The sequence below is a fragment of the Salmo trutta genome, chromosome 27, assembly GCF_901001165.1.
Source record: "Salmo trutta chromosome 27, fSalTru1.1, whole genome shotgun sequence".
Taxonomy (NCBI): Eukaryota; Metazoa; Chordata; class Actinopteri; order Salmoniformes; family Salmonidae; genus Salmo; species Salmo trutta.
The window spans coordinates 35,732,808-35,754,396 of record NC_042983.1 but is presented as its reverse complement, the minus strand read 5'-3'; the positions used below and the strand labels follow the sequence as shown (position 1 = coordinate 35,754,396).

General features: G+C 45.2%; 1 protein-coding gene across 2 annotated transcripts in view; it reads left to right on the top strand.

The window, feature by feature from the left end:
* Positions 1–4,440: 4,440 nt before the first annotated feature.
* The window catches only part of LOC115164959 (SH2B adapter protein 3), a 66,126-nt gene continuing 48,977 nt past the window's right edge, over positions 4,441–21,589 (top strand). Inside the window, exons 1-2 of one of the 2 annotated variants that reach the window (XM_029717921.1) lie at positions 4,441–4,520; positions 19,372–20,358. In XM_029717921.1, coding sequence (XP_029573781.1) covers positions 19,399–20,358 — 960 coding nt within the window. In that variant the 5' untranslated portion in view covers positions 4,441–4,520; positions 19,372–19,398. Of the gene's footprint in view, positions 4,668–19,371; positions 20,359–21,589 lie in introns of both variants that reach the window. The other variant, XM_029717922.1, reaches the window with a different exon arrangement.

The following is a 21,589-nucleotide window of genomic DNA, read 5'->3' as shown; positions in this document are numbered from 1 at the left end:
GACGCGAGCCTACCAGACGAGCTAAATGCCTTTTATATTCGCTTCGAGGCAAGCAACACTGAAGCATGCATGAGAGCACCAGCTGTTCTGGATGACTGTGTGATAACGCTCTCGGTAGTCGATGTGAGCAAGACCTTTAAACAGGTCAACATTCACAAAGCCGCGGGGCTTGAGGGATTACCAGGGTGTGTACTCAAAACATTAGTTTATTAGTTTTTTTAATGTACATATTCTTATTCATTCCTTACACTTGTGTGTATAAGGTAATTGTTGTGAAATTGTTAGGTTAGATTACTCGTTGGATATTACGGCATTGTCGGAACTAGAAGCACAAGCATTTCGCTACACTCGCATTAACATCTGCTAACCATGTGTATGTGACAAATAAAATTTGATTTGATGTGTCTTCACTGACATTTTCAACCTCTCCCTGTCCAAATCTATAATACCTACATGTTTCAAGCAGACCACCATGTGTCCAAGGAAGCGAATGTAACCTGCCTAAATGATTACCTCCCCGTAGCACTCACGTCGGTAGCCATGAAGTGCTTTGAAAAGCTGGTCATGACTCACATCAACAGCATCCTCCCAGATACCCTAGACCCACTCCAATTTGCATACCGCCCCCAACAGATCTACAGATGACGCAATCTCAAACGCACTCCACACTGCCCTTTCCCACCTGGACAAAAGGAACACCTATGTGAGAATGCTGTTCATTGACTACTGCTCAGCGTTCAACACCCTAGTGACCCTGAAGCTCATCACTAAGCTAAGGACCCTGCGACTAAACACCTCCTTCTGCAACTGGATCCTGGACTTCCTGATGGGCCGCCCCTAGATGTTAAGGGTTGGCAACAACACGTCCGCCACGCTGATCCTCAACACTGGGGTCCCTCAGGGTTGTGTACTTAGTCCCCTCCTGTACTCCCTGTTCACCCACGACTGTGTGGCCAAGCACGACTCCAACTCCATCATTAAGTTTGCTGATGACACAACAGCCTAAAGGGAGGAGGTCAGAGACCTGGCAGTGTGGTGCCAGGACAACATCCTCTCCCTCAATGTGAGCAAGACAAAGGAGCTGATCGTGGACTAAGGAAAAGGCGGGCCGAACAGGCCCCCATTAACATTGACGGGGCTGTAATGGAGAGGGTCGAGAGTTTCAAGTTCCTTGGTGTCCACATCACCAACGAACTATCATGGTCCAAGCACACCAAGACAGTCGTTAAGAGGGCACGACAACACCTTTTCCCCTTCAGAAGACTAAAAAGATTTGGCATGGTCCCCAGACCCACAAAAAGTTCTACAGCGGTACCGGTACCCCCTGTATATAGACTCGTTATTTTTATTTTATTGTGTTACTTTCATTATTTTATACTTTAGTTGAACTGCACTGTTGGTTAAGGGCTTGTAAGTAAGCATTTCATGGTAAGGTCTACACTTGTTGTACAAATAAAGTTTGATTTGATTTTGAGCAGCATAGCCCAACCACTTCTCAGGAAAAGGATGCTCTTCAGTCAGCCTCTTGTCCACGAAGTGTTGTGGCATCCCCTTACCGAACATAAAATGGCCGTTTTGCATGAATCCATCTTTGAAAATTTGTAAGAAGCGATAATGACTCAGTAGTAAAATCGAATTCATTTATAGCATAGATTCTCTACGTACCTCTCCATCGAATAGCCTAATGGGCCAAATTTTAGCTTGCAAATGATCTAGCAAATTCGAGATGAAATTAGGACATTAATTCCGAATAAAAACTTAATACGGCCCTACCTCTGAAAAAGTTAATTGGTACAGATATGCTGAAGTGGACTCGGCCCGAGTACCATTAGCCGGAACCCAGAGTAATATGATTCTGCCGGACTCGGGAAGAGCTTAGCCCGTATGAAGCCCCCAGAGTCCGAGTCGATGCCAAGTCCCCCGAGTCTCAAACGGAATAGGCCCGAACCCACCGTGTTGACTGGGTACTTGGCAAAATATAGCTAGCAAGCTTTCATCGCTTGTTGGTTAGCTACCTAGCCAATGTTAGCTCTCATCTGACTGGTATAATGTTACGTTAGCTAGCTAGCTAATCAAAACAAAACCACATTCATTGGCTAGCTACAGTACCTTGCCTGTTTGTTAGCTAGCTAGCTTTCAGCTGACTGGTGTTAGCTAGCTACAGAGGCTAGCTGCTGAACTATGTACAAGCATGCTAACGTTAGCTAGGTAACATTAGCTACCTAGCTAATCAAAATATCAGTTTGCATTTATTGATTAACCTCAGCTTGAATACCACCAAATAGCTAGCTATATACAATAGTCTAGGTTTGTTCGCATTGACTTCTTACAACTGGCAGCATGGTGCAGCTGTGCTGTTGCCAAGCAACCAACCCTGTGTTAGAACTATTGAGTTTCAGCGAAAAAAGATGTAAACATTGTCAGAATTGTTACAAAAGGTAGCACGTGAGAGCGATAAATTATATATTTAATAAAAACTGTTGCACCTGTAAATTTAGTCAATCTGGCATTTTTTAAAAATCCAATGATCACTTTATGGACGCTATAGTCTCGTTTTAATCTGAAGTCTAGAATTTGAGCTAGGTAGGTGCAAGAAATCCTAAAACTCAATTGCTAATGACACTGTTAAGAATTCCGGTATGTGAATCTTAGTAACGGACTAACGAGGAGAGGTGGGGAGTGTGTTGACTACCTCCCATCAAGTTGCTTGCGATTTATTTTTATCCAGATTGGTGTGATATTGGTTTAGATATGATGATAGGGAGATTTTAATTGAACACTGAGCTTCAACCAATATCTATGTACACTTTGTTTAAATTCTGCTGTCTGTATTCTGTCTTTAAATGTTGTCTATCACTAGCAGCACCGTATCACCAAGTAACTGGTTGACGAATAAAGGTGATTCTGATTTTTTTAACACTAGTCTTAATTAACACTGTAGTCTAAATACGAATTCAAATAACTGCGTATCATACAGCAATGAATAATTTTTGTAACTTTATTCATGTACATCTCACTTGTTTTGTTTCTCCAATATATCAATACGAAATAAACTCAGCGTTTTATCAGCTCCTTTAATAATAAAAGTTATATTAAATGCATAGGCTATCGTTTATTTGATGTGCAACATCAACATGCAACTCGACCGCGGCAATTTTGACAGCGGAAATGATGAGGACAAAACTTTTTCCGCGTAGTTTCATCTGTGTGAAGCCAGCAAAGCCAACCAACAGCAGCTGGCAACAAACATGCTGCGATTTCTGCAAGATCCTTTCAAAATATAAGTCCCGCGAATAAAAGGCATACAATAAAACAAAGGCCTTAGTATTGGAGTATTTTCTGTTAGATTCTCATTTAACATTATATATACACAAACATTATTTTTAAACTTTCATTCAATACCAACAATTGGTAATCGTTTTGGAGGATGTGCAGGTTTAGCTTGTTCTGCAGGATTTAATAAAACATTTTTTGACTTCTGTAGGAATAAATTCTAAATCAAATCAAAGTTTATTGGTCACATACCCAGATTTGCAGTTGTTATCACAGGTGCAGTGAAATGCTTGTGTTTCTAGCTCCAACAGTGCAGTAATACCTAGCAATACAAAACAATACTACACAAATAATGCAAAAGTAAAAATAAAGAAATTAAGAAATATCAGAACGAGCAATGTCAGAGTCCGGAATATATATATAATGGTGTGTATAGACAGTATGGATACTATATGAATAGAAAAGTAGTTATATAGGATGAGCCATGAATATTATTGAACTCAGATGTCTGTGCCATAAGTCGATGATAGAGGTTTTGTTTAGAAGTTATATGATACCCTACTGTCAAACCTATGCCATGCTATGAGTTTTCTGCAGGACCGCGTGCCCATGGTCCCCAACCTCCAGGGGGCCCCCAATGATTTTGTCCTAACGTTTGAGTCACTCAGAAAGTATATGAACATGGCCTTGGCAAAATGTCTAGAATTTCAGAAAATTTGCTTTAAAACTGCAAATTCTTTCACAGATTATCCGGCCCTGAATTGTTCCATGGGCTTGACACAGACATCATTTTGATTCTCTTTGAGGTTAGATATTGATTATGCAATAGTAAAATAAGTATTTTACTTAGGCTACATAACATTGTCAGTCATCATTTCCTGCAATAAAATAAAATTGTATTGGTCACATACACATATTTTGCTGATGTTATTACGGGTGTTGCGGAATGATTGTGTTCCTAGCTCCAACAGTGCAGTAGTACCTAACAATTCATAATACTTTCCGAAATGTGTCGTTAAGTCATCGTTAAGACCTCTGACTCCATCATTAATTTGATTTCACTGCCGTCATGTTCGTGCTTTTTTCTTTCCTTTAGTTACGTACTTTTATTGTGAAGGTTTTTCTAAAACGTCACCCGGAACTGACGACCTCGATCTCGCCAATGTTGCTGGCTTCACACCAGTCAGTTTCGTTCCTGAAAACACATTCAACATGCGAGAGAAAGCAACGGGCTTTGGGGCTTGCAGGTACATTCTAAGTATATATGTATTATTATTATGTACCGAATTTTGTTTTAGTTATTATAAATGTTTCACAACGCATATGGGTTATGCTACGTCCACGTTTTTGGTATTTCGTCGTGCTATGGGTGTCCATCCAAGATAACATAGAACGTGAGTATAGCCTATTGTCAAGAGCCTTGTGTCAAATTTGGTCTTGTTTCCGAAGTGCTCAAAACAGAGCGCCAATCGTTGGAATAAGTGTCGTTAAAAATCAGCTAGCTTGCTTGTAGTTAATTGTCCACACATAGTAGCTAATTTCGGTAAAGTTTTATCATGAACTCCAACTGTGTTTAGCAAGCCACTGTAGAAATGTGTACATTTCTGGATTAAATTTAAAGGGCCGTCCACTCCATCCCCGACGTGACTAAATTACTGGTTTGCCACTTCTTTGGTTAGTTTCTTGCAAAACATTTGATAACTAGCAAAGTTCTTCTCAGAAAGACAACCACGTCAGACCACAAACGGGATTTAGTTAAAATTGCCAAACTTTCTGAATGGGGATGTATTACTGTTTTTACTGTCACACACCTGTGACCTGTTCAGAAAGTTAACGTTGTGTAACGTTAATATAGTGTTATGTAGAACTAACATGCCTCTCTGACATGTTGAAATAAGAAATAATGTATATCTGAAACGTGTGCCTACTGAATGACCTTGGGCTGCGTTCAGAAACATAGTCAATCTTTCAGTATATGGAATTGGTGTTGTTTTGAACACCTGGTTGGCATTAGTGAGTGAACATTGCAGATAGACATTGAGTTATAAAGCCGGTATGATTATTTCTTGTCAGACATGCATGTGTTCTAGTACATGTCTGTATGCTGTACAAAATGTTGCCTTCCTGAATGTGGGTCCCTTCTAGCTTTTTGCAACATTATGCAACTCTACTGAAGATAACCGAGCAGTAGTCAGCACAAAGTAGCCTATACTTGTCCTTTGGTTTCTCAGAGGGTGGTGGTTTCACAATTTCTTAAAATATGTCACTTGCTGCTTGGGGGGCACACACAAAGATCAGAGACTTGGAATCCATACTGAATATCCCTTGGACCGGCTTGGACTGGCTATCAGCGTCCTTCCAAGAATTATTGGCGAGCTTCTGCTGGATTTGCCCTTCACTGGAAGTAGCCTACTCCGTAGTCTCTGCAAACCGCTTTGTGACTGCACTGCATTTATTTATGCAAGTGTCAGTGATGTTTACTAAGGTGAATGCTTGGTGCGGTGTAAACCCAGCCTTAGCCTGAACCCCAAAATGTTACGCTTTGGATTAGGGCAATTCCATGGTAACTGAGTGATGCTGAGATTTGTCACTTTAAAATGTCAAACAAAAATCTATAATTGCAAAGTTTAACAAACCATACATCTCTATGCACAAGGTCTACGTTTTAACAATTTCCAGTGAAATTGTTTACAGAAACACATTTACTTGAAGAACAGTGAAGATATAAAGTTTGGTAACAGAATGATGGCACAAACAGCACAAAAAATATTTGGTCTTAAGATTGGTTGAAGGAAGTCCAATGCCTGACAAATTCATTCAAATTAGTTTTGCATAAGACAAATGTTTCTGACGATTCCGACAACAAATGTGTGAAACTCAGAGCGATGTTCTGTTTGAATTCCAGGCTATACCAAATAGGAGCAAATAAGCCTAGAAAGTTGAAGAGCGGTGTGCACGGTTTTAGGAGAACGTGACATCAATACGTAGGCCTACCTTTTGCAAAATGTTTAATTATGTCACCATCATTTACAGTATGTCCATATTGGTGGAGTTTGGTACCAGCTCACAAAAACTTGTTTGGGAATATTTTTGTTCTTACCTATGCTGGTTCCCAAAACTACTTGGCTTATAGGCTAATAGTTCTCTGCTATAGCCTATGTTTGAAATGTGTACACAAGCTCAATCGGCAGAATAAATGGCGTTCTGATGAGCTCTGTTGTGTGTGTGACTCGCATGGAAACATCAGTCGTACACATGATTACAGGATGCAGAAGAGAGGAACAATTGGGGAAGCTGGTGCTGTTGCACAATCCCTTTGTTATAGACTTAAATCAAAACAATAATTATCTCAGCGAAGCTATAGGCCTAAGAGGTGTGTCAGAGCGTGCTCGTCTGCCTGAACCCAGCTTTTATACACAAAACAAATCCTACGTTTTTCTCTTCAAAGTAGAGTGATGAAAGGACTTCTTTAAAGTCTCTTGAAGGGCAAAATGAACTGCATCACTATGCTCACTTCTCTGTTCTAAACCTGCCACGTGTGCAGGTTTGTATGTGTTCTAGTTGCATGTTGTTAGGCTTTGATGTTTCTTGCATGCCTACATGTATGCTTGTCTATTCCTGGTGCTTTTCACATCTCAAGCCCTTTGCCGACTCTGAAACTATAAAACCATTAGCACACATGGATCAGCTTCTGCCATGCATGAATACATGTCCTTTTAAAGAGATGTTATCACCAACTATGCTTTCCGGTCCGTTAAGCGTTAACAAGAATTCCATAGATTTCAGTGGTGCACGAGCTCTGACCCTCATCGGCCCTACAGTAATGTAAGTGTAGATCAGTGTTTCTCAGCCTAGAGGCATTGCTGCCTAGGATGTTGCTGACCACGGTGACCGGCCCCTCTTATTATGGCCTAAGCTAGTTTTAATGTAAGGCTGTCCTACCTCAATGGAATGCTTATGTTGCGCCCTGGTACTTGAAGGTCATGAAACAAATAGAGAGAGAGAGAGAGAGGCTGAACCCCACACCCTCACAGTAAGTTTGGACCCCTCCCACAGGGGAACAGTGTGTTATGATCTGAGTTGGTGATATGCAAGCCCTCTCTCCAGCCCTGTGTGTTTGAGATGAGTGCTGCTCACTGACAGATGGCTAGGGAGGGTTACTATGTGGTGTCTTTAGGCCTCACTGGCAGACAGCTAGGGAGGGTTGCTATGTGGTGTCTTTAGGCCTCACTGGCAGACGGCTAGGGAGGGTTGCTATGTGGTGTCTTTAGGCCTCACTGGCAGACAGCTAGGGAGGGTTGCTATGTGGTGTCTTTAGGCCTCACTGGCAGACGGCTAGGGAGGGTTGCTTTGTGGTGTCTTTAGGCCTCACTGGCAGACAGCTAGGGAGGGTTGCTATGTGGTGTCTTTAGGCCTTACTAACAGACGGCTAGACAGCAGTAAAATGACAATAGCCAGACAGGGGGTACCGGTACAGAGTTAATGTGCATGGGGGACCCGGTTAGTTGAGGTAATATGTACATGTAGGTAGAGTTATTAAAGGGTCTATGCATGGATGATAACAACAGAGAGTAGCAGCGGTGTAAGGGGTGGGACAATGCAAATAGTCTGGGTAGCCATTTGATTAGATGTTCAGGAGTCTTATGGTTTGGGGGTAGAAGCTGTTTAGAAGCCTCTTGGACCGAGACATGGCGCTCCAGTACTGCTTGCCATGCGGTTGTAGAGAGAACCGTCTATGACTTGGGTGGCTGAAGTCTTTGACAATTTTTTTGTGCATTCCTCTGACACCGCCTGCTATAGAGGTCCTGGATGGCAGGAAGCTTGGCCCCAGTGATTTACTGGGCCATTCGCACTACCTTCTGTACTGCCTTGTGTTCGGAGGCCGAGCAGTTGCCATACCAGGCAGTGATGCAACCAGTCAGGATGATCTCCATGGTGCAGCTGTAGAACCTTTTGAGGATCTGAGGACCCATGCCAAATCCTTTTAGTCTCCTGAGGGGGAACATGTTTTGTGTTGCCCTCTTCACAACTGTCTTGGTGTGTTTGGACCATGTTAGTTTGTTGGTGACGTGGACACCAAGGAACTTGAAGCTCTCGACCTTCTCCACTGCAGCCCCGTCGATGAGAGTGGGGGCGTGCTCAGTCCTCCTTTTCCTGTAGTCCACAATCATCCTCTTTGTCTTGATCATGTTGAGGTGGAGATTGTTGTCCTGGCACCACACCGCCAGGTCTCTGACCTCCTCCCTATAGGCTGTCTCGTTGTTGTCGGTGATCAGGCCTACCACTGTTGTCATCAGCAAACCTAATGATGGTGTTGGAGTCGTGCCTGGCCGTGCAGTCATGAGTGAACGGAGTACAGGAGGGGACTGAGCACGCACCCCTGAGGGGCCACTGTGTTGAGGATCAGCGTGGCGGATGTATTGTTACCTACCCTTACCACCTGGGGGTGCCCTGTCAGGAAGTCCAGGATCCAGTTGCAGACGGAGGTGTTTAGTCCCAGGGTCCTTAGCTAATTGATGAGCTTTGAGGGCACTGTGGTGTTGAACCCTGTGCTATTCATTGACGACAGCTTTCTCACATAGGTGTTCCTTTTGTCCAGGTGGGAAAGGGCAGTGTGGAGTGCAATAAAGATTTCATCTTCTGTGGATCTGTTGAGGCGGTATGCAAATTGGAGTGGGTCTAGTGTTTCTGGGATAATGGTGTTGACGTGAGCCATGACCAGCCTTTCAAAGCACTTCATGGCTACAGACGTGAGTGCTACGGGTCGGTAGTCATTTAGGCAGGTTACCTTAGTGTGCTTGGGCACGGGCACTATGGTGATCTGCTTAAAACATGTTGGTATTACAGACTCGGACAGGGAGAGGTTGAAAATGTCAGTGAAGACACTTGCCAGTTGGTCAGCGCGTGCTCGGAGTACACGTCCTGATAATCCGTCTGGCCCTGCGGCCTTGTGAATGTTGACCTATTTAAAGGTCTTACTCGCATCTGCTGCGTAGAGCGTGATCACACAGTCTTCCGGAACAGCTGGTGCTCTCATGCATGTTTCAGTGTTTTCCTCGAAGCGAGCATAGAAATAGTTTAGCTCATCTGGTAGGCTTGTGTCACTGGGCAGCTCTCGGCTGTGCTTCCCTTTGTAGTCTGTAATGGTTTGCAAGCCCTGCCACATCCGCAAAGCATCATAGCGTGTAGTACGATTCGATCTTAGTCCTGTATTGACGCTTTGCATGTTTGATGGTTCGTCGGAGGGAATAGCGCGATTTCTGTCCGGGTTAGAATCCCGCTCCTTGAAAGCGGCAGCTCTAGCCTTTAGCTCAGTGCTGATGTTGCCTGTAATCCATGGCTTCTGGTTGGGGTATGTACGTACGATCACTGTGGGGATGACGTCATCGATGCACTTATTGATGAAGCCAATGACTGATGTGGTGTCCTCCTCAATGCCATCGGAAGAGTCCCGGAACATATTCCAGCCTGTGCTAGCAAAACAGTCCTGTAGCTTAGCTTCTGATTCATCTGACCACCTTTTTATTGATATAGTCACTGGTGCTTCCTGCTTTAATTTTTGCTTGTAAGCAGGAATCGGGAGCATAGAATTATGGTCAGAATTGCCAAATGGAGGGAGAGCTTTGTATGCATCTCTGTGTGTGGAGTGAAGGTGGTCCAGAGCTTTTTCCCCTCTGGTTGCACATTTAACATGCTGATAGAAATTTGGTCAAATGGATTTAAGTTTCCCTGCATTAAAGTCCCTGCCCACAAGGAGCGCCACCTCTGGGTGAGCGTTTTCTTGTTGGCTTATGGGGGAATACAGCTCATTTAATGCTGGCTTAGTGCCAACTTCTGACTGTGGTGTGGTATGTAAACAGCTACGAAAAATGCAGATGAAAACTCTCTCGGTAGATAGTGTGGTCTACAGCTTATCATGAGATACTCTACCTCAGGCGAGCAATAGCTCGAGACTTCCTTAGATATCGTGCACCAGCTGTTATTTACAAAAAGAAACAGTACGCCGCCCCTTTTCTTACCAGACGCCGCTGTTCTATCCTGACGGTGCAGCGTATAACCAGCTAGCTGTATGTTGATAGTGTTGTCGTTCAGCCACGACTCCGTGAAGCATAAGATATTACTGTTTTGAATGTCCCATTGGTAGTTAAATCTTCCGCGTAGGTCATCTATTTTATGTACTACTGTACACATGCATGGCAGGAGAGAAGACTATGATTTGTGTGTGCGTGTGTACTATGTAGGAACCCATGTGTTGAGGTGGGGGGGGTCTTTGTGTCTCTATGGAAACAGTAATGAGAGACTTGTTAGTTTTTGCAAGTGGATATTGATTGTAGGCCTATAAGTAGGTAGTGTAGCCTACATGCAGTGCTGTCGTGGTTCACTTGAGTGTTGGGGCTCTCTACTCATTGTGAATGATCTTGGAGGTTCATGCTTTGAAAATATGAGAAACTTCAATTGATAAAAGACACAATCCTTGAAAGATTTTCTGTATGTGTGGTGGGGGGGTATCAAGACAAGTCAGCAGCCTACAGTAGGACAGGAAGAGGAGTGGAGAAGCGGAAGTAGGAACCCTCAAACATAGCTCAGACAGTGAGGAGGAGTGAGAGCAGGCATGTGCACAGACAGGGCTCTACCTGCCCCGTTACCCTTCCAGTCTCCAACAGACAGGGCTCTACCTGCCCCGTTACCCTTCCAGTCTCCAACAGACAGGGCTCTACCTGCCCCGTTACCCTTCCAGTCTCCAACAGACAGGGCTCTACCTGCCCCGTTACCCTTCCAGTCTCCAACAGACAGGGCTCTACCTGCCCCGTTACCCTTCCAGTCTCCAACAGACAGGGCTCTACCTGCCCCGTTACCCTTCCAGTCTCCAACAGACAGGGCTCTACCTGCCCCGTTACCCTTCCAGTCTCCAACAGACAGGGCTCTACCTGCCCCGTTACCCTTCCAGTCTCCAACAGACAGGGCTCTACCTGCCCCGTTACCCTTCCAGTCTCCAACAGACAGGGCTCTACCTGCCCCGTTACCCTTCCAGTCTCCAACAGACAGGGCTCTACCTGCCCCGTTACCCTTCCAGTCTCCAACAGACAGGGCTCTACCTGCCCCGTTACCCTTCCAGTCTCCAACAGACAGGGCTCTACCTGCCCCGTTACCCTTCCAGTCTCCAACAGACAGGGCTCTACCTGCCCCGTTACCCTTCCAGTCTCCAACAGACAGGGCTCTACCTGCCCCGTTACCCTTCCAGTCTCCAACAGACAGGGCTCTACCTGCCCCGTTACCCTTCCAGTCTCCAACAGACAGGGCTCTACCTGCCCCGTTACCCTTCCAGTCTCCAACAGACAGGGCTCTACCTGCCCCGTTACCCTTCCAGTCTCCAACAGACAGGGCTCTACCTGCCCCGTTACCCTTCCAGTCTCCAACAGACAGGGCTCTACCTGCCCCGTTACCCTTCCAGTCTCCAACAGACAGGGCTCTACCTGCCCCGTTACCCTTCCAGTCTCCAACAGACAGGGCTCTACCTGCCCCGTTACCCTTTCAGTCTCTAAAGTGCCCTTTTCAGTGGCGGTATAATTTCCCCGAAAATGATATTTTTAAAATACATTCTTCACATTGTTGTTCAACTCACTGCCCTCAAATCGTCCTCAAATTATCATCTGTGCTTCAGAACCAAACAGTTGTGCGTCTTGATTGTTGACCAATGACCAGTCCTCAGCATTGGTGCACAAAGGCGGGCGCGCATATCCAGATTAATGACCAGAAATAACTTGTTTCATTTCCTCCCGTTTTGCCTGCCAAAAACAGAGTTGGTCTACGTTTATCACCCATTTAAAATACAGTTTAGCAGTCTACTACTGACTCATCTTAGCCAGAACAGCCTACTACTGACTCATCTTAGCCAGAACAGTCTACTACTGACTCATCTTAGCCAGAACAGTCTACTACTGACTCATCTTAGCCAGAACAATAGGCTACCTGGCGATTTGATTGATAATTTTTACATTTCAGATAGGCCTAGCTTGGGTTGCTACTGGTTATAAATAAGCAGCCGGAACATCGCACCGCCTTCAATATTATGGGATGATATTTGTGAGGAAGAACTACCCGGCTGGCAATGAGCACTTTGCAGGCAGGCTGCCTTCCAAAGACATGTCCTCTACAAGTTGGCCGTATGATTTTTCTTGCTCTGGACTCCAGATAAATGATATGATATACAGTGCCTTCAGAAAGTATTCACACCCCTTGACTTTTTCCACATTTGCTTATGTTACAGCCTAAATTTAAAATGGATTAAATTAAGATGTTTTATTTTTTTTTAATCACTGGCTTACACACACTACCCCATAATGTCAAAGTGGAATTATGTTTTTAGACATTTTTACAAATTAATAAAAAAATGAAAAACTGAAATGTCTTCAGTAAGTATTCAACCCATTTGTTATGGCAAGCCTTAATAAGTTCAGGAGTACACATTTGGTTAAACAAGTCCCATAAGTTGCATGGAATCACTATGTTCAATAATAATGTTTACCATGATTTTATAGATGGGTGAGGTTATTTTTTTTAAATACATTTTTAATTCAGGCTGTAACGCAACAAAAAGTGAAATAAGTCAAAGGGGTATGAATACTTTCTGAAGGCACTGTATCCCAAGTTGATATTGGCTGCTAACATGAATGACTTTCAGCTCTAAATGCAGGTGTAAAACACAGTTTATTTCTGTAGCCTAGATTGCATTTTGTAAATGCATTACTGTTTATGGTGGTAATAACAGGCTACATTTGCACAGGGATTGTGCGCGCGTGTTATCAAGCTTTGTATTATTCCTTTTTGGGGGTCGTGGGTCAATAAGTTTGAAAACCACTGGGATACATGATGGTGACAACAAATGGAGTTGGGTATGGTCATGGTAGGCTACAGTATTTCTGACCATCTTCTATTTTGACTGGAATTGGGTTGGTCATTGGTAATAAGTGCAGAATTTATTCCAGTTCAAAATAGTTTAGCAAAATACTTTACTTATCAGATTACTGCTTCCCCCTCTTCTTGTAAGAATTGCTCAGCTAGTGGTTCCTTGGACCAGTAGCCTAACAGATGGATGCGGAACCCCTGGTTTGACGTATGCTGACTACTCTGTTTGAGTTCTGATAAGAGTTGGCTCTTGGCCTGTTTCTTGGCATATGACCGTGTAGCTTACTTGGTGAGTGACTGATTTAATTTGCGTGAGGAGTGGAGTAACTTGTTTGTCAGGCAGGACTGAGTCCACTCCAATGACCTCCATCCCTGCATGCCCCAGGGCTGAGTCCACTCCAATGGCCTCCAACCATCCATGCCCCAGGGCTGAGTCCACTCCAATGGCCTCCAACCATCCATGCCCCAGGGCTGAGTCCACTCCAATGGCCTCCAACCATCCATGCCCCAGGGCTGAGTCCACTCCAATGGCCTCCAACCATCCATGCCCCAGGGCTGAGTCCACTCCAATGGCCTCCAACCATCCATGCCCCAGGGCTGAGTCCACTCCAATGGCCTCCAACCATCCATGCCCCAGGGCGTGTCTTTGATGAGGTGTGGGAGGTGTCCTCTTTCATTCTCCACTCGGCTTGATTATTAAAAGATAATCACTGGTTTTGCTTAAAAAAATATATATCATTGAATGCATTATGAAATAATTACATTCAAATTATTTTGATAGATTTTATGGCAATTTCAAAGGCCAAAATAGTGAACATTCAATTGCCAAAACAATATTCCATTGTCTCTGTCAGGTCCACATTGGGTAGACATCACTAGGACATTTCTATGAATAGTACAATATTTCAGTTGTGTATATTACTTTTTATTTGATGACTTTGTCTTTCATTCCTTCAAAGTCATCATCTCATCTCTGCTCAGGCGGTAGTAGTCAGCCAGACAACGTTATCTCTGTTCTCCCCATACTGTACTGTCTTTAGTCATCCTATTTAGCTAGCCTGCCTAAGTATGCTGCAGAGCTGTCTGACAATCATTTGACCTGTTTTTTTCAAAGTAGATAAGGTATACTTTCATGAACTGTCTCTATCCCCCTCTCTCGTGGTTGTGTACTTCTCTCATGCGGTTCGCGGGCTGCGTGCATTCTATGTGCATCTACATAGCAGGTGTGAAAGTGCATCCATCTCTGTCCGAGCCGGAAAGAACAGGCGCAATAGATTATGGTCGTTGTAGTTATCACGTTTCCGCGCTGAACTAGGTTGAACAACTCCCTTCAGCCCAGCGTCCCACATACTTCTTGGCTTGATTTTTCTCATGAATGATTTGATTTCTCTCTAGAGAAATGGCGCGTTAGGTTTTCATGATGAATAAAGGGGTGCTTGAGGTGAAGAATTTAACCGGAAAGTACCTGCTTAGGCCAGATGGTTCAGTAGTAGGGAGGGGCTAAATCTACTGTCTTCACTAGTTCAGATTTTGCCACTTCCTCCAACCAAAGTAAACAAAGCAGCTAGCTAGCGCACAAGATTTTCTTCTGCATTCCCGGATTAAAACTTTAACGGTATTTGTTAGCATAGCATTAGGCTACTAGATATGCTTGTCCTAGCTGAAGCATGCCAAATTTGCTTTTGGACTGCAGAACAGCTTATTTCCTTTCTTTTTATTGCATATTTTTTTATTAGTGTGCTTGCTGAAAGCAAAAACACTTGTTATTCGCCACACCTTTTGTTATTGGCCTATCGCTTTCGCCTTAAACGCCATAACAGTAAAAGCTACCAACACCAAAACAACTTTTACAACCATAAATACTTCAGGACAAGCAAGCGCACACACTTTCTTTAGGAAATGTTATTGTTTCTGTACTGTAAACTATTAATTCCTGTCAGTTCCCGTCTCTCACCCCTCACTGTCTGACACAGGGAAAATCCTTACTTGTTCCCTGCATTTGGCTTGGCCTTCGCTACTTCATTCTCTATTTTGTAAATCTGGGAAATTGTGGAGTTGTTTCAGTGCGTCATAAGAATAGCTACATTGTGTTGTGTGGAGCTTGCATTGTTGTGAGTAAGCATGTTGAAGGACTGGGGACAAAGGTTAGGAATTATGGCCCTCTTCTGCCAAAGTGGAATCCACTACTTTGGTAAAGTACCCATAAGCTACTAGAGAGGTAGAGAAAAGGTCCAGTTGCCGTTGAGATATAGGTTCATCCCACTAGAAGCCTATACTTTACAACCACTTTTTCATAATATATTTATTATTGCTTTACGCACATGGACAAAGAGTTGACACAGAAAACAGAACACAGCCTACACATCCCGGCCTACACCGATATGCTCTCGTTGCTGTGTAACGGCCAGCTGACAGACCCGTCTCGTTGCTGTGTAACGGCCAGCTGACAGACCCGTCTCGTTGCTGTGTAACGGCCAGCTGACAGACCCGTCTCGTTGCTGTGTAACGGCCAGCTGACAGACCCGTCTCGTTGCTGTGTAACGGCCAGCTGACAGACCCGTCTCGTTGCTGTGTAACGGCCAGCTGACAGACCCGTCTCGTTGCTGTGTAACGGCCAGCTGACAGACCCGTCTCGTTGCTGTGTAACGGCCAGCTGACAGACCCGTCTCGTTGCTGTGTAACGGCCAGCTGACAGACCCGTCTCGTTGCTGTGTAACGGCCAGCTGACAGACCCGTCTCGTTGCTGTGTAACGGCCAGCTGACAGACCCGTCTCGTTGCTGTGTAACGGCCAGCTGACAGACCCGTCTCGTTGCTGTGTAACGGCCAGCTGACAGACCCGTCTCGTTGCTGTGTAACGGCCAGCTGACAGACCCGTCTCGTTGCTGTGTAACGGCCAGCTGACAGACCCGTCTCGTTGCTGTGTAACGGCCAGCTGACAGACCCGTCTCGTTGCCGTGTAACGGCCAGCTGACAGACCCGTCTCGTTGCCGTGTAACGGCCAGCTGACAGACCCGTCTCGTTGCCGTGTAACGGCCAGCTGACAGACCCGTCTCGTTGCCGTGTAACGGCCAGCTGACAGACCCGTCTCGTTGCCGTGTAACGGCCAGCTGACAGACCCGTCTCGTTACTGTGTAACGGCCAGCTGACAGACCCACTTTGTGTTTCAGCTTCCTCTCTGGCTCAGGGTAGTGAACTGAATGAGAGCTGGCTCCCACAGTTTCCAGGCCAGGGTACTGTAGGGTACGGTTTGTGTTGGAGACGGTTGCCAGGGCAGGGCAGGGTTTCCTGTTCCTGAGATTGCTGCCTTAGTGCCACTGGTCACTAGAGCTTTCTTTTGTCTCAGTGAGTCTGCCACCTGGGTTCTCTCCCTTCCTCCGAGAGCCAGGCCAAAGCACATGAGGCTTTTACATGTCCACTTCTCTTGGTTCCCTGCTTGTCAGTGTTTTGTACTTCCTTAGAAACACCTTGCATTCAAACACCAACCCTGTGCAATACGGAGAATCAACAACACCATTTGGGATTGGATCAAAGTTATTGTGTGGTAATAGGGGATGGCTACTCTGACAGTTGTTCATGTAGGCTAATAGTACAGGGGTTGTGGTAGATGTCTTTCTCTTGCGTAAAACAGCCTTAATAAAACAGTCAGGATTCTCTCTGTGTCATGCTAAGTTCAAGGTGAGTGTTTGTCATCTGACCGGGATGAGCTCTTCACTGGGTCTACTGCAGCAGGCTTGAGGAGGGAGGGATCTTCTGTCTACTCCATGGCCTAAAGTAACCACCGTTCCCAACGGGGGTCTCAAGGAACACTGTTTAGTGTGTGAGCACAGATACCAACCTATGAGATATAATTATGTCCACCCTGTTTAGAGGGCTTCCACTAGGACGGGGTGAGGGTTGTGTTGCTGCTCTGCCTCCAGTAGGCCAGGACAGTGTCACTGGAGGGTTAGGACAGTGTCACTGGAGGGTTAGGACAGTGTCACTCGGCAGACGGCTGAGCCCAAAGGGAATGCAGGGGGACAGACAGCCTTGGGCGAGGCAGGCACACAGTGAAGGAGAGGAAGTGTGTCTTGCAGTGCTGGAGGCTGCTGAGTCATGGCTGGGCTGGCTACACTGATAGAAACAGCCATCTGGGGGCCAGCAGCAGGGGTGGGAGTACCAGCAGGAGCATGCGTACAGGGGCTTTGGGGGCGGAGAAGAATGCTAGTGGGACATTGATGGTTGGTGATGCAATATTTCTGGATGCTGTCAACGGCTCTGACACACATTGTGACGTCTCTTTCAACCGTGTGAAAAACACATCACGTATGGTGGAGGTTTTGAGTTTCATCAGCCTTGGTCTTCTATCTCGAGGGAGGGAGAGGCCATAGAGAACAGCCTAGTGTGTTTATTGACACCATTAGGCCTTATCATGAGACCCTCCTCTTGAAGAAGGAGAAGTCCCCAGTTGTAGCATCCATTTGAGAAATGCTGAAGCCAACTTCCTCAATCTGCCCTTCATTCACTCTCACATTACTATATTGGCTCCATTCATGTGGCCTTTTCCCTGTGTAAAGTGTATAAAACTGATCTGGGTTTAATCTAATCAGGTTTTCTTGCTCTCCTCTACCCCCACCATGCTGCTCCCTGCCTCAGCGCTCACTAACAGAGGGGGAGCATCAGAGATGTGGCGTCCCAGTAACAAGGATTACTGTTTCTAACCCTCAGCAGGCAGTGGAACAGGGAACAAGGCAGATCTCAGATTTGGTTCTGTAATACTACACATTATTCAAAAACCAACAAAACTCAGTGCTGGAATTATGTATTTTCATGGTGTATTAAACAATAATTTCCACATTGCTGCAAAGTTGGATAAATTGTATGTAGAGTAGGGTTTACTGTTAAGGAAGTATTTCACTGTTCGTCTACACCTGTTTTACAAAGCATGTGACAAATAAATTTGATTATTCATAAGACAAATAAAATTTATCAGAGTTGGGCCTATTTGCGTCATCAAATCACATGTTATTTGTCACATGCTTCGTAAACAATAGATTAAGACTAACAGTGAAATGCTTACTTATGGGCCTTTGCCAACAATGCAGAGAGACAATATATAGAACTAATAGAAAATAGAAACATAATAAATACATAATGAGTAACGATAACGGGGCTGTATACACTGGGTAGCTGTATGGAGTCGATGTGCAGGGGTACGAGGTAGTTGAGGTAGATGTGTACATATAGCTAGGAGTAAAGTGTCAAGGCTACTGTATCATCCAGGGCTGAGCCTTTTTTAGTCATTTGTGTAGTTGAGGCATGACGTTCTTGTCAATGTAGGCTACCTTTCCCTTATTAGTGTGCTAGCTCAAACAAGAAAACTCAATCTTACATGTACTCTTATTATTATTTGCTTTCTTCCATAAGCTCCAGTGCTTCAACCGATTTGTAAAACCATTATTTCTTTAAATAAATATGTTAACTTAAAAAGTGAAACTGCCACGTCTGTTTGGGATATTACACCAACAAAGGAGTTACTGCAAACAACCACCACTGTTTCCCCCTCAGACATCAATACACGTGCGATAGAACAGTAGAATAGGTACAGAATATTTCTTTAACAAGCTGCTCCACTCCATTTAGTCAACAAAACAAAAACACTAAGGCGCTGGGGCGAACAGTTTCTATTATAGCCATATTTGCATTAAATCCAATGCATTTCGATGGCCATAGTGATAAATAGACTTACTTTGCTACAACCATAAATACTTCAAGACAAGCAAGTAAACACATTTTCTTCAGGAAATATACTTTTATAGTTTGACTGAGGCTACTATAATCATTTGTTTTCTCCAGTAACTTTTTCTCTTTGGTTGATATTCAGATTGCTCTGAATCTTCTTCATGAAGGCCAAACACACACTACAGCCTATCTCCCAATAAATCATATGACATCATTATTAAGTGCAGCAGTTAGTTAACCTGTAATCAAATTAGATTTATGGTAGATAAATCTCCTTCTCCGCGTGTCGTGCATGGTACTTTTCCCCTACTTGGTCTTTGGTGTCTGTTAAAGTAGAAGGTTTTAAATTGAATTAAATAGACCTTTGGTCTGTATGAATTGTTATATCTCAAATGTAAGTGAATGTATTAAAATGGCCCCTTTTAATATATATATCTCTCTCTCTCTCCCCCACCAACACATCTCATCTGTAGTGATTCTCAGCTGTTCTGGTTACTGCAATGAATGGTAACACTATCCATCAGGCGACGACCACAGCTTCGGTTGCAGCACCTCGTGGCTGGAGGGAGTTCTGCGAGTTGCATGCCATTGCCACGGCCCGAGAACTAGCCAACCACTACCGGAACTTTTCAAGGGAGTGGCCAGTGCACGATGTCGTCCCACCGGACAACTTCTCCAAGCAGTTCAGTGAGCTGTTCCAGCAGCACTTCCACTGTGAGGTGGCCGAAGAACTCCCTGCATCGACCCCTCCCCCCATGATGGGCCGGCTCCGCATCACCACCTCCTCCGGGGCACTGGACTACAGGGAGGCGGGCCGGCCTGGCGTGCTGGCCCCAAAGGCGGAGCCCGTGCCGGTGAGCCGGGAGCAGGGGAACCCCGTCTGGTGCTCGGCTGCCAACCCGGTGCTACGAGCTCGAGCTCCCATTCGGAGCCGCAGCCAGGAGGAGGTGTCTGTGTCGGAGGGGCGGCCTGTGTCTGAACGGTACACCCCCACCTCGCCTTCCTTCTCCACTGCTGCTGAAGTTACACACTTCTCCGTCAGCCAGATCAGGAAAAGCGTGTGCCGTCTCTTTAAGAAGCGCCCGCCGCCCCTTCAGGTCCTGCAGCCCAGCAGGCCGGTGGACAGGGGAATGGGTGGGGCGCTGGAGGAAGTGACGGCCTTATCGTCGTCAGCGCTGACTGGGAACCCCTCCCACGAGACCACGCCCTCTGCCTCCCCCACGTCGACGGCGGCCCACTTCCTAGAGCGGCTGAATAGCAGGTTTGGCCGTAGGCAGAGTGGGAAGCGCAGGCCGCAGGTTGCAAGCAGCTGCAAGGAGGGCCAGCTGAAGTACCTGGTGGTTGACGACACTATCTCGGACACACAGCATCGCTGGCAGCGCTGCCGCCTGCTTGTGAGGAAGATCAGAGAGGGCCTGGCAGGAGAGAGGTTCCAGCTGGAGCTCTATGACCCCCCTAAGGTAAACTAAAGCCACCTGATTCCAGCTGCTGGACTGGGCTCTCCCCTACCACTAAATTCATCTGATTCTTTCTGTTGGGCTTTTATCTTATCAAACTGGGCTTCACCTACTGTAGGCAATTGCTGCTTTAGGAGTGCTGATCATTTAGCAGTGACGTTTCTGACCAGGGTTTGGTTGTCCCTGGTAGGTCCCCTACCCATGTCCTGTATGTACCAATTTCAAAGGACTTCTATTATTCCTATCAGACGATTGTCTTGTTTGGTGACGATTGTCTTGTTTTGTGAGAGGTGCGTGAGAAATGAACATAGTTTAGGCTGCTCCACCTACACTGGCTGTCAAATGCAAATGATCTAAAGCTTGACATGAAAGTTTCAGTTCAGCTGACCTCCCACACTGTTTCCTGTCTCTGCTGCAGTTTACTTCTCTGGGCAGTAACCATGTTGGGCTGTTGTTTTGAGTGTTAACATTAGTAACTTCACAAGGTTTGTAGAGAAGCCTGATAGGCTCTTAATGTAGCCTATATCAAGCCTCTGTACTGTCAGAAATATAATCTGCATGCTACGGAGCAGAAGTGTTACTGCGTCTGTTTTGAGCTGTACTCGACTGAACGGAAGGAGAGAACCATAGCTGGCCGGGCCAACACACAACCCCAGAGAGAGCCGTGAGTGGGCAGGGTGCTGGATTCACACACCCAGTTTTACGTAGCCTGGGGGTAGTAGCCAGCTGCACATAGTAGGCTGCCCGTGTCAGATTGTCAAAGCTGGAAAACCAAGCAACCTTTTTAGAGAACATTAAAACCAGACATTTGTGAACCAGTTGTGGATGTAGGCCCAACAGTTTTTGGTTAAGCACAAGGCTTTGAAAAGGCTGTACTAATAATGTATATTTAGAAGGCAGCTCTGCCAGCATCTGGTGTTTTCGCACAACCAAGTGCACATTTGTTGCTAAAGACTGTTTGATTGAGAGATGTAATGCTGCAGCTCCATTAAGTCTTCCACTCGTGTGTGTGTGTGTGTGTGTGTGTGTGTGTGTGTGTGTATAGAGGCCTTGCACTATTTCTGTGGAATCTTGGCAATGCTCAAAGCCAGAGAATATCTGTAGACCACAGCACACAAACATTGACATTCCCTCATACTGTAGAGGCCCCCACCTCATATATATATATATATATATATATATATATATATATATATATATATATATATATATATATATATATATATATATATAT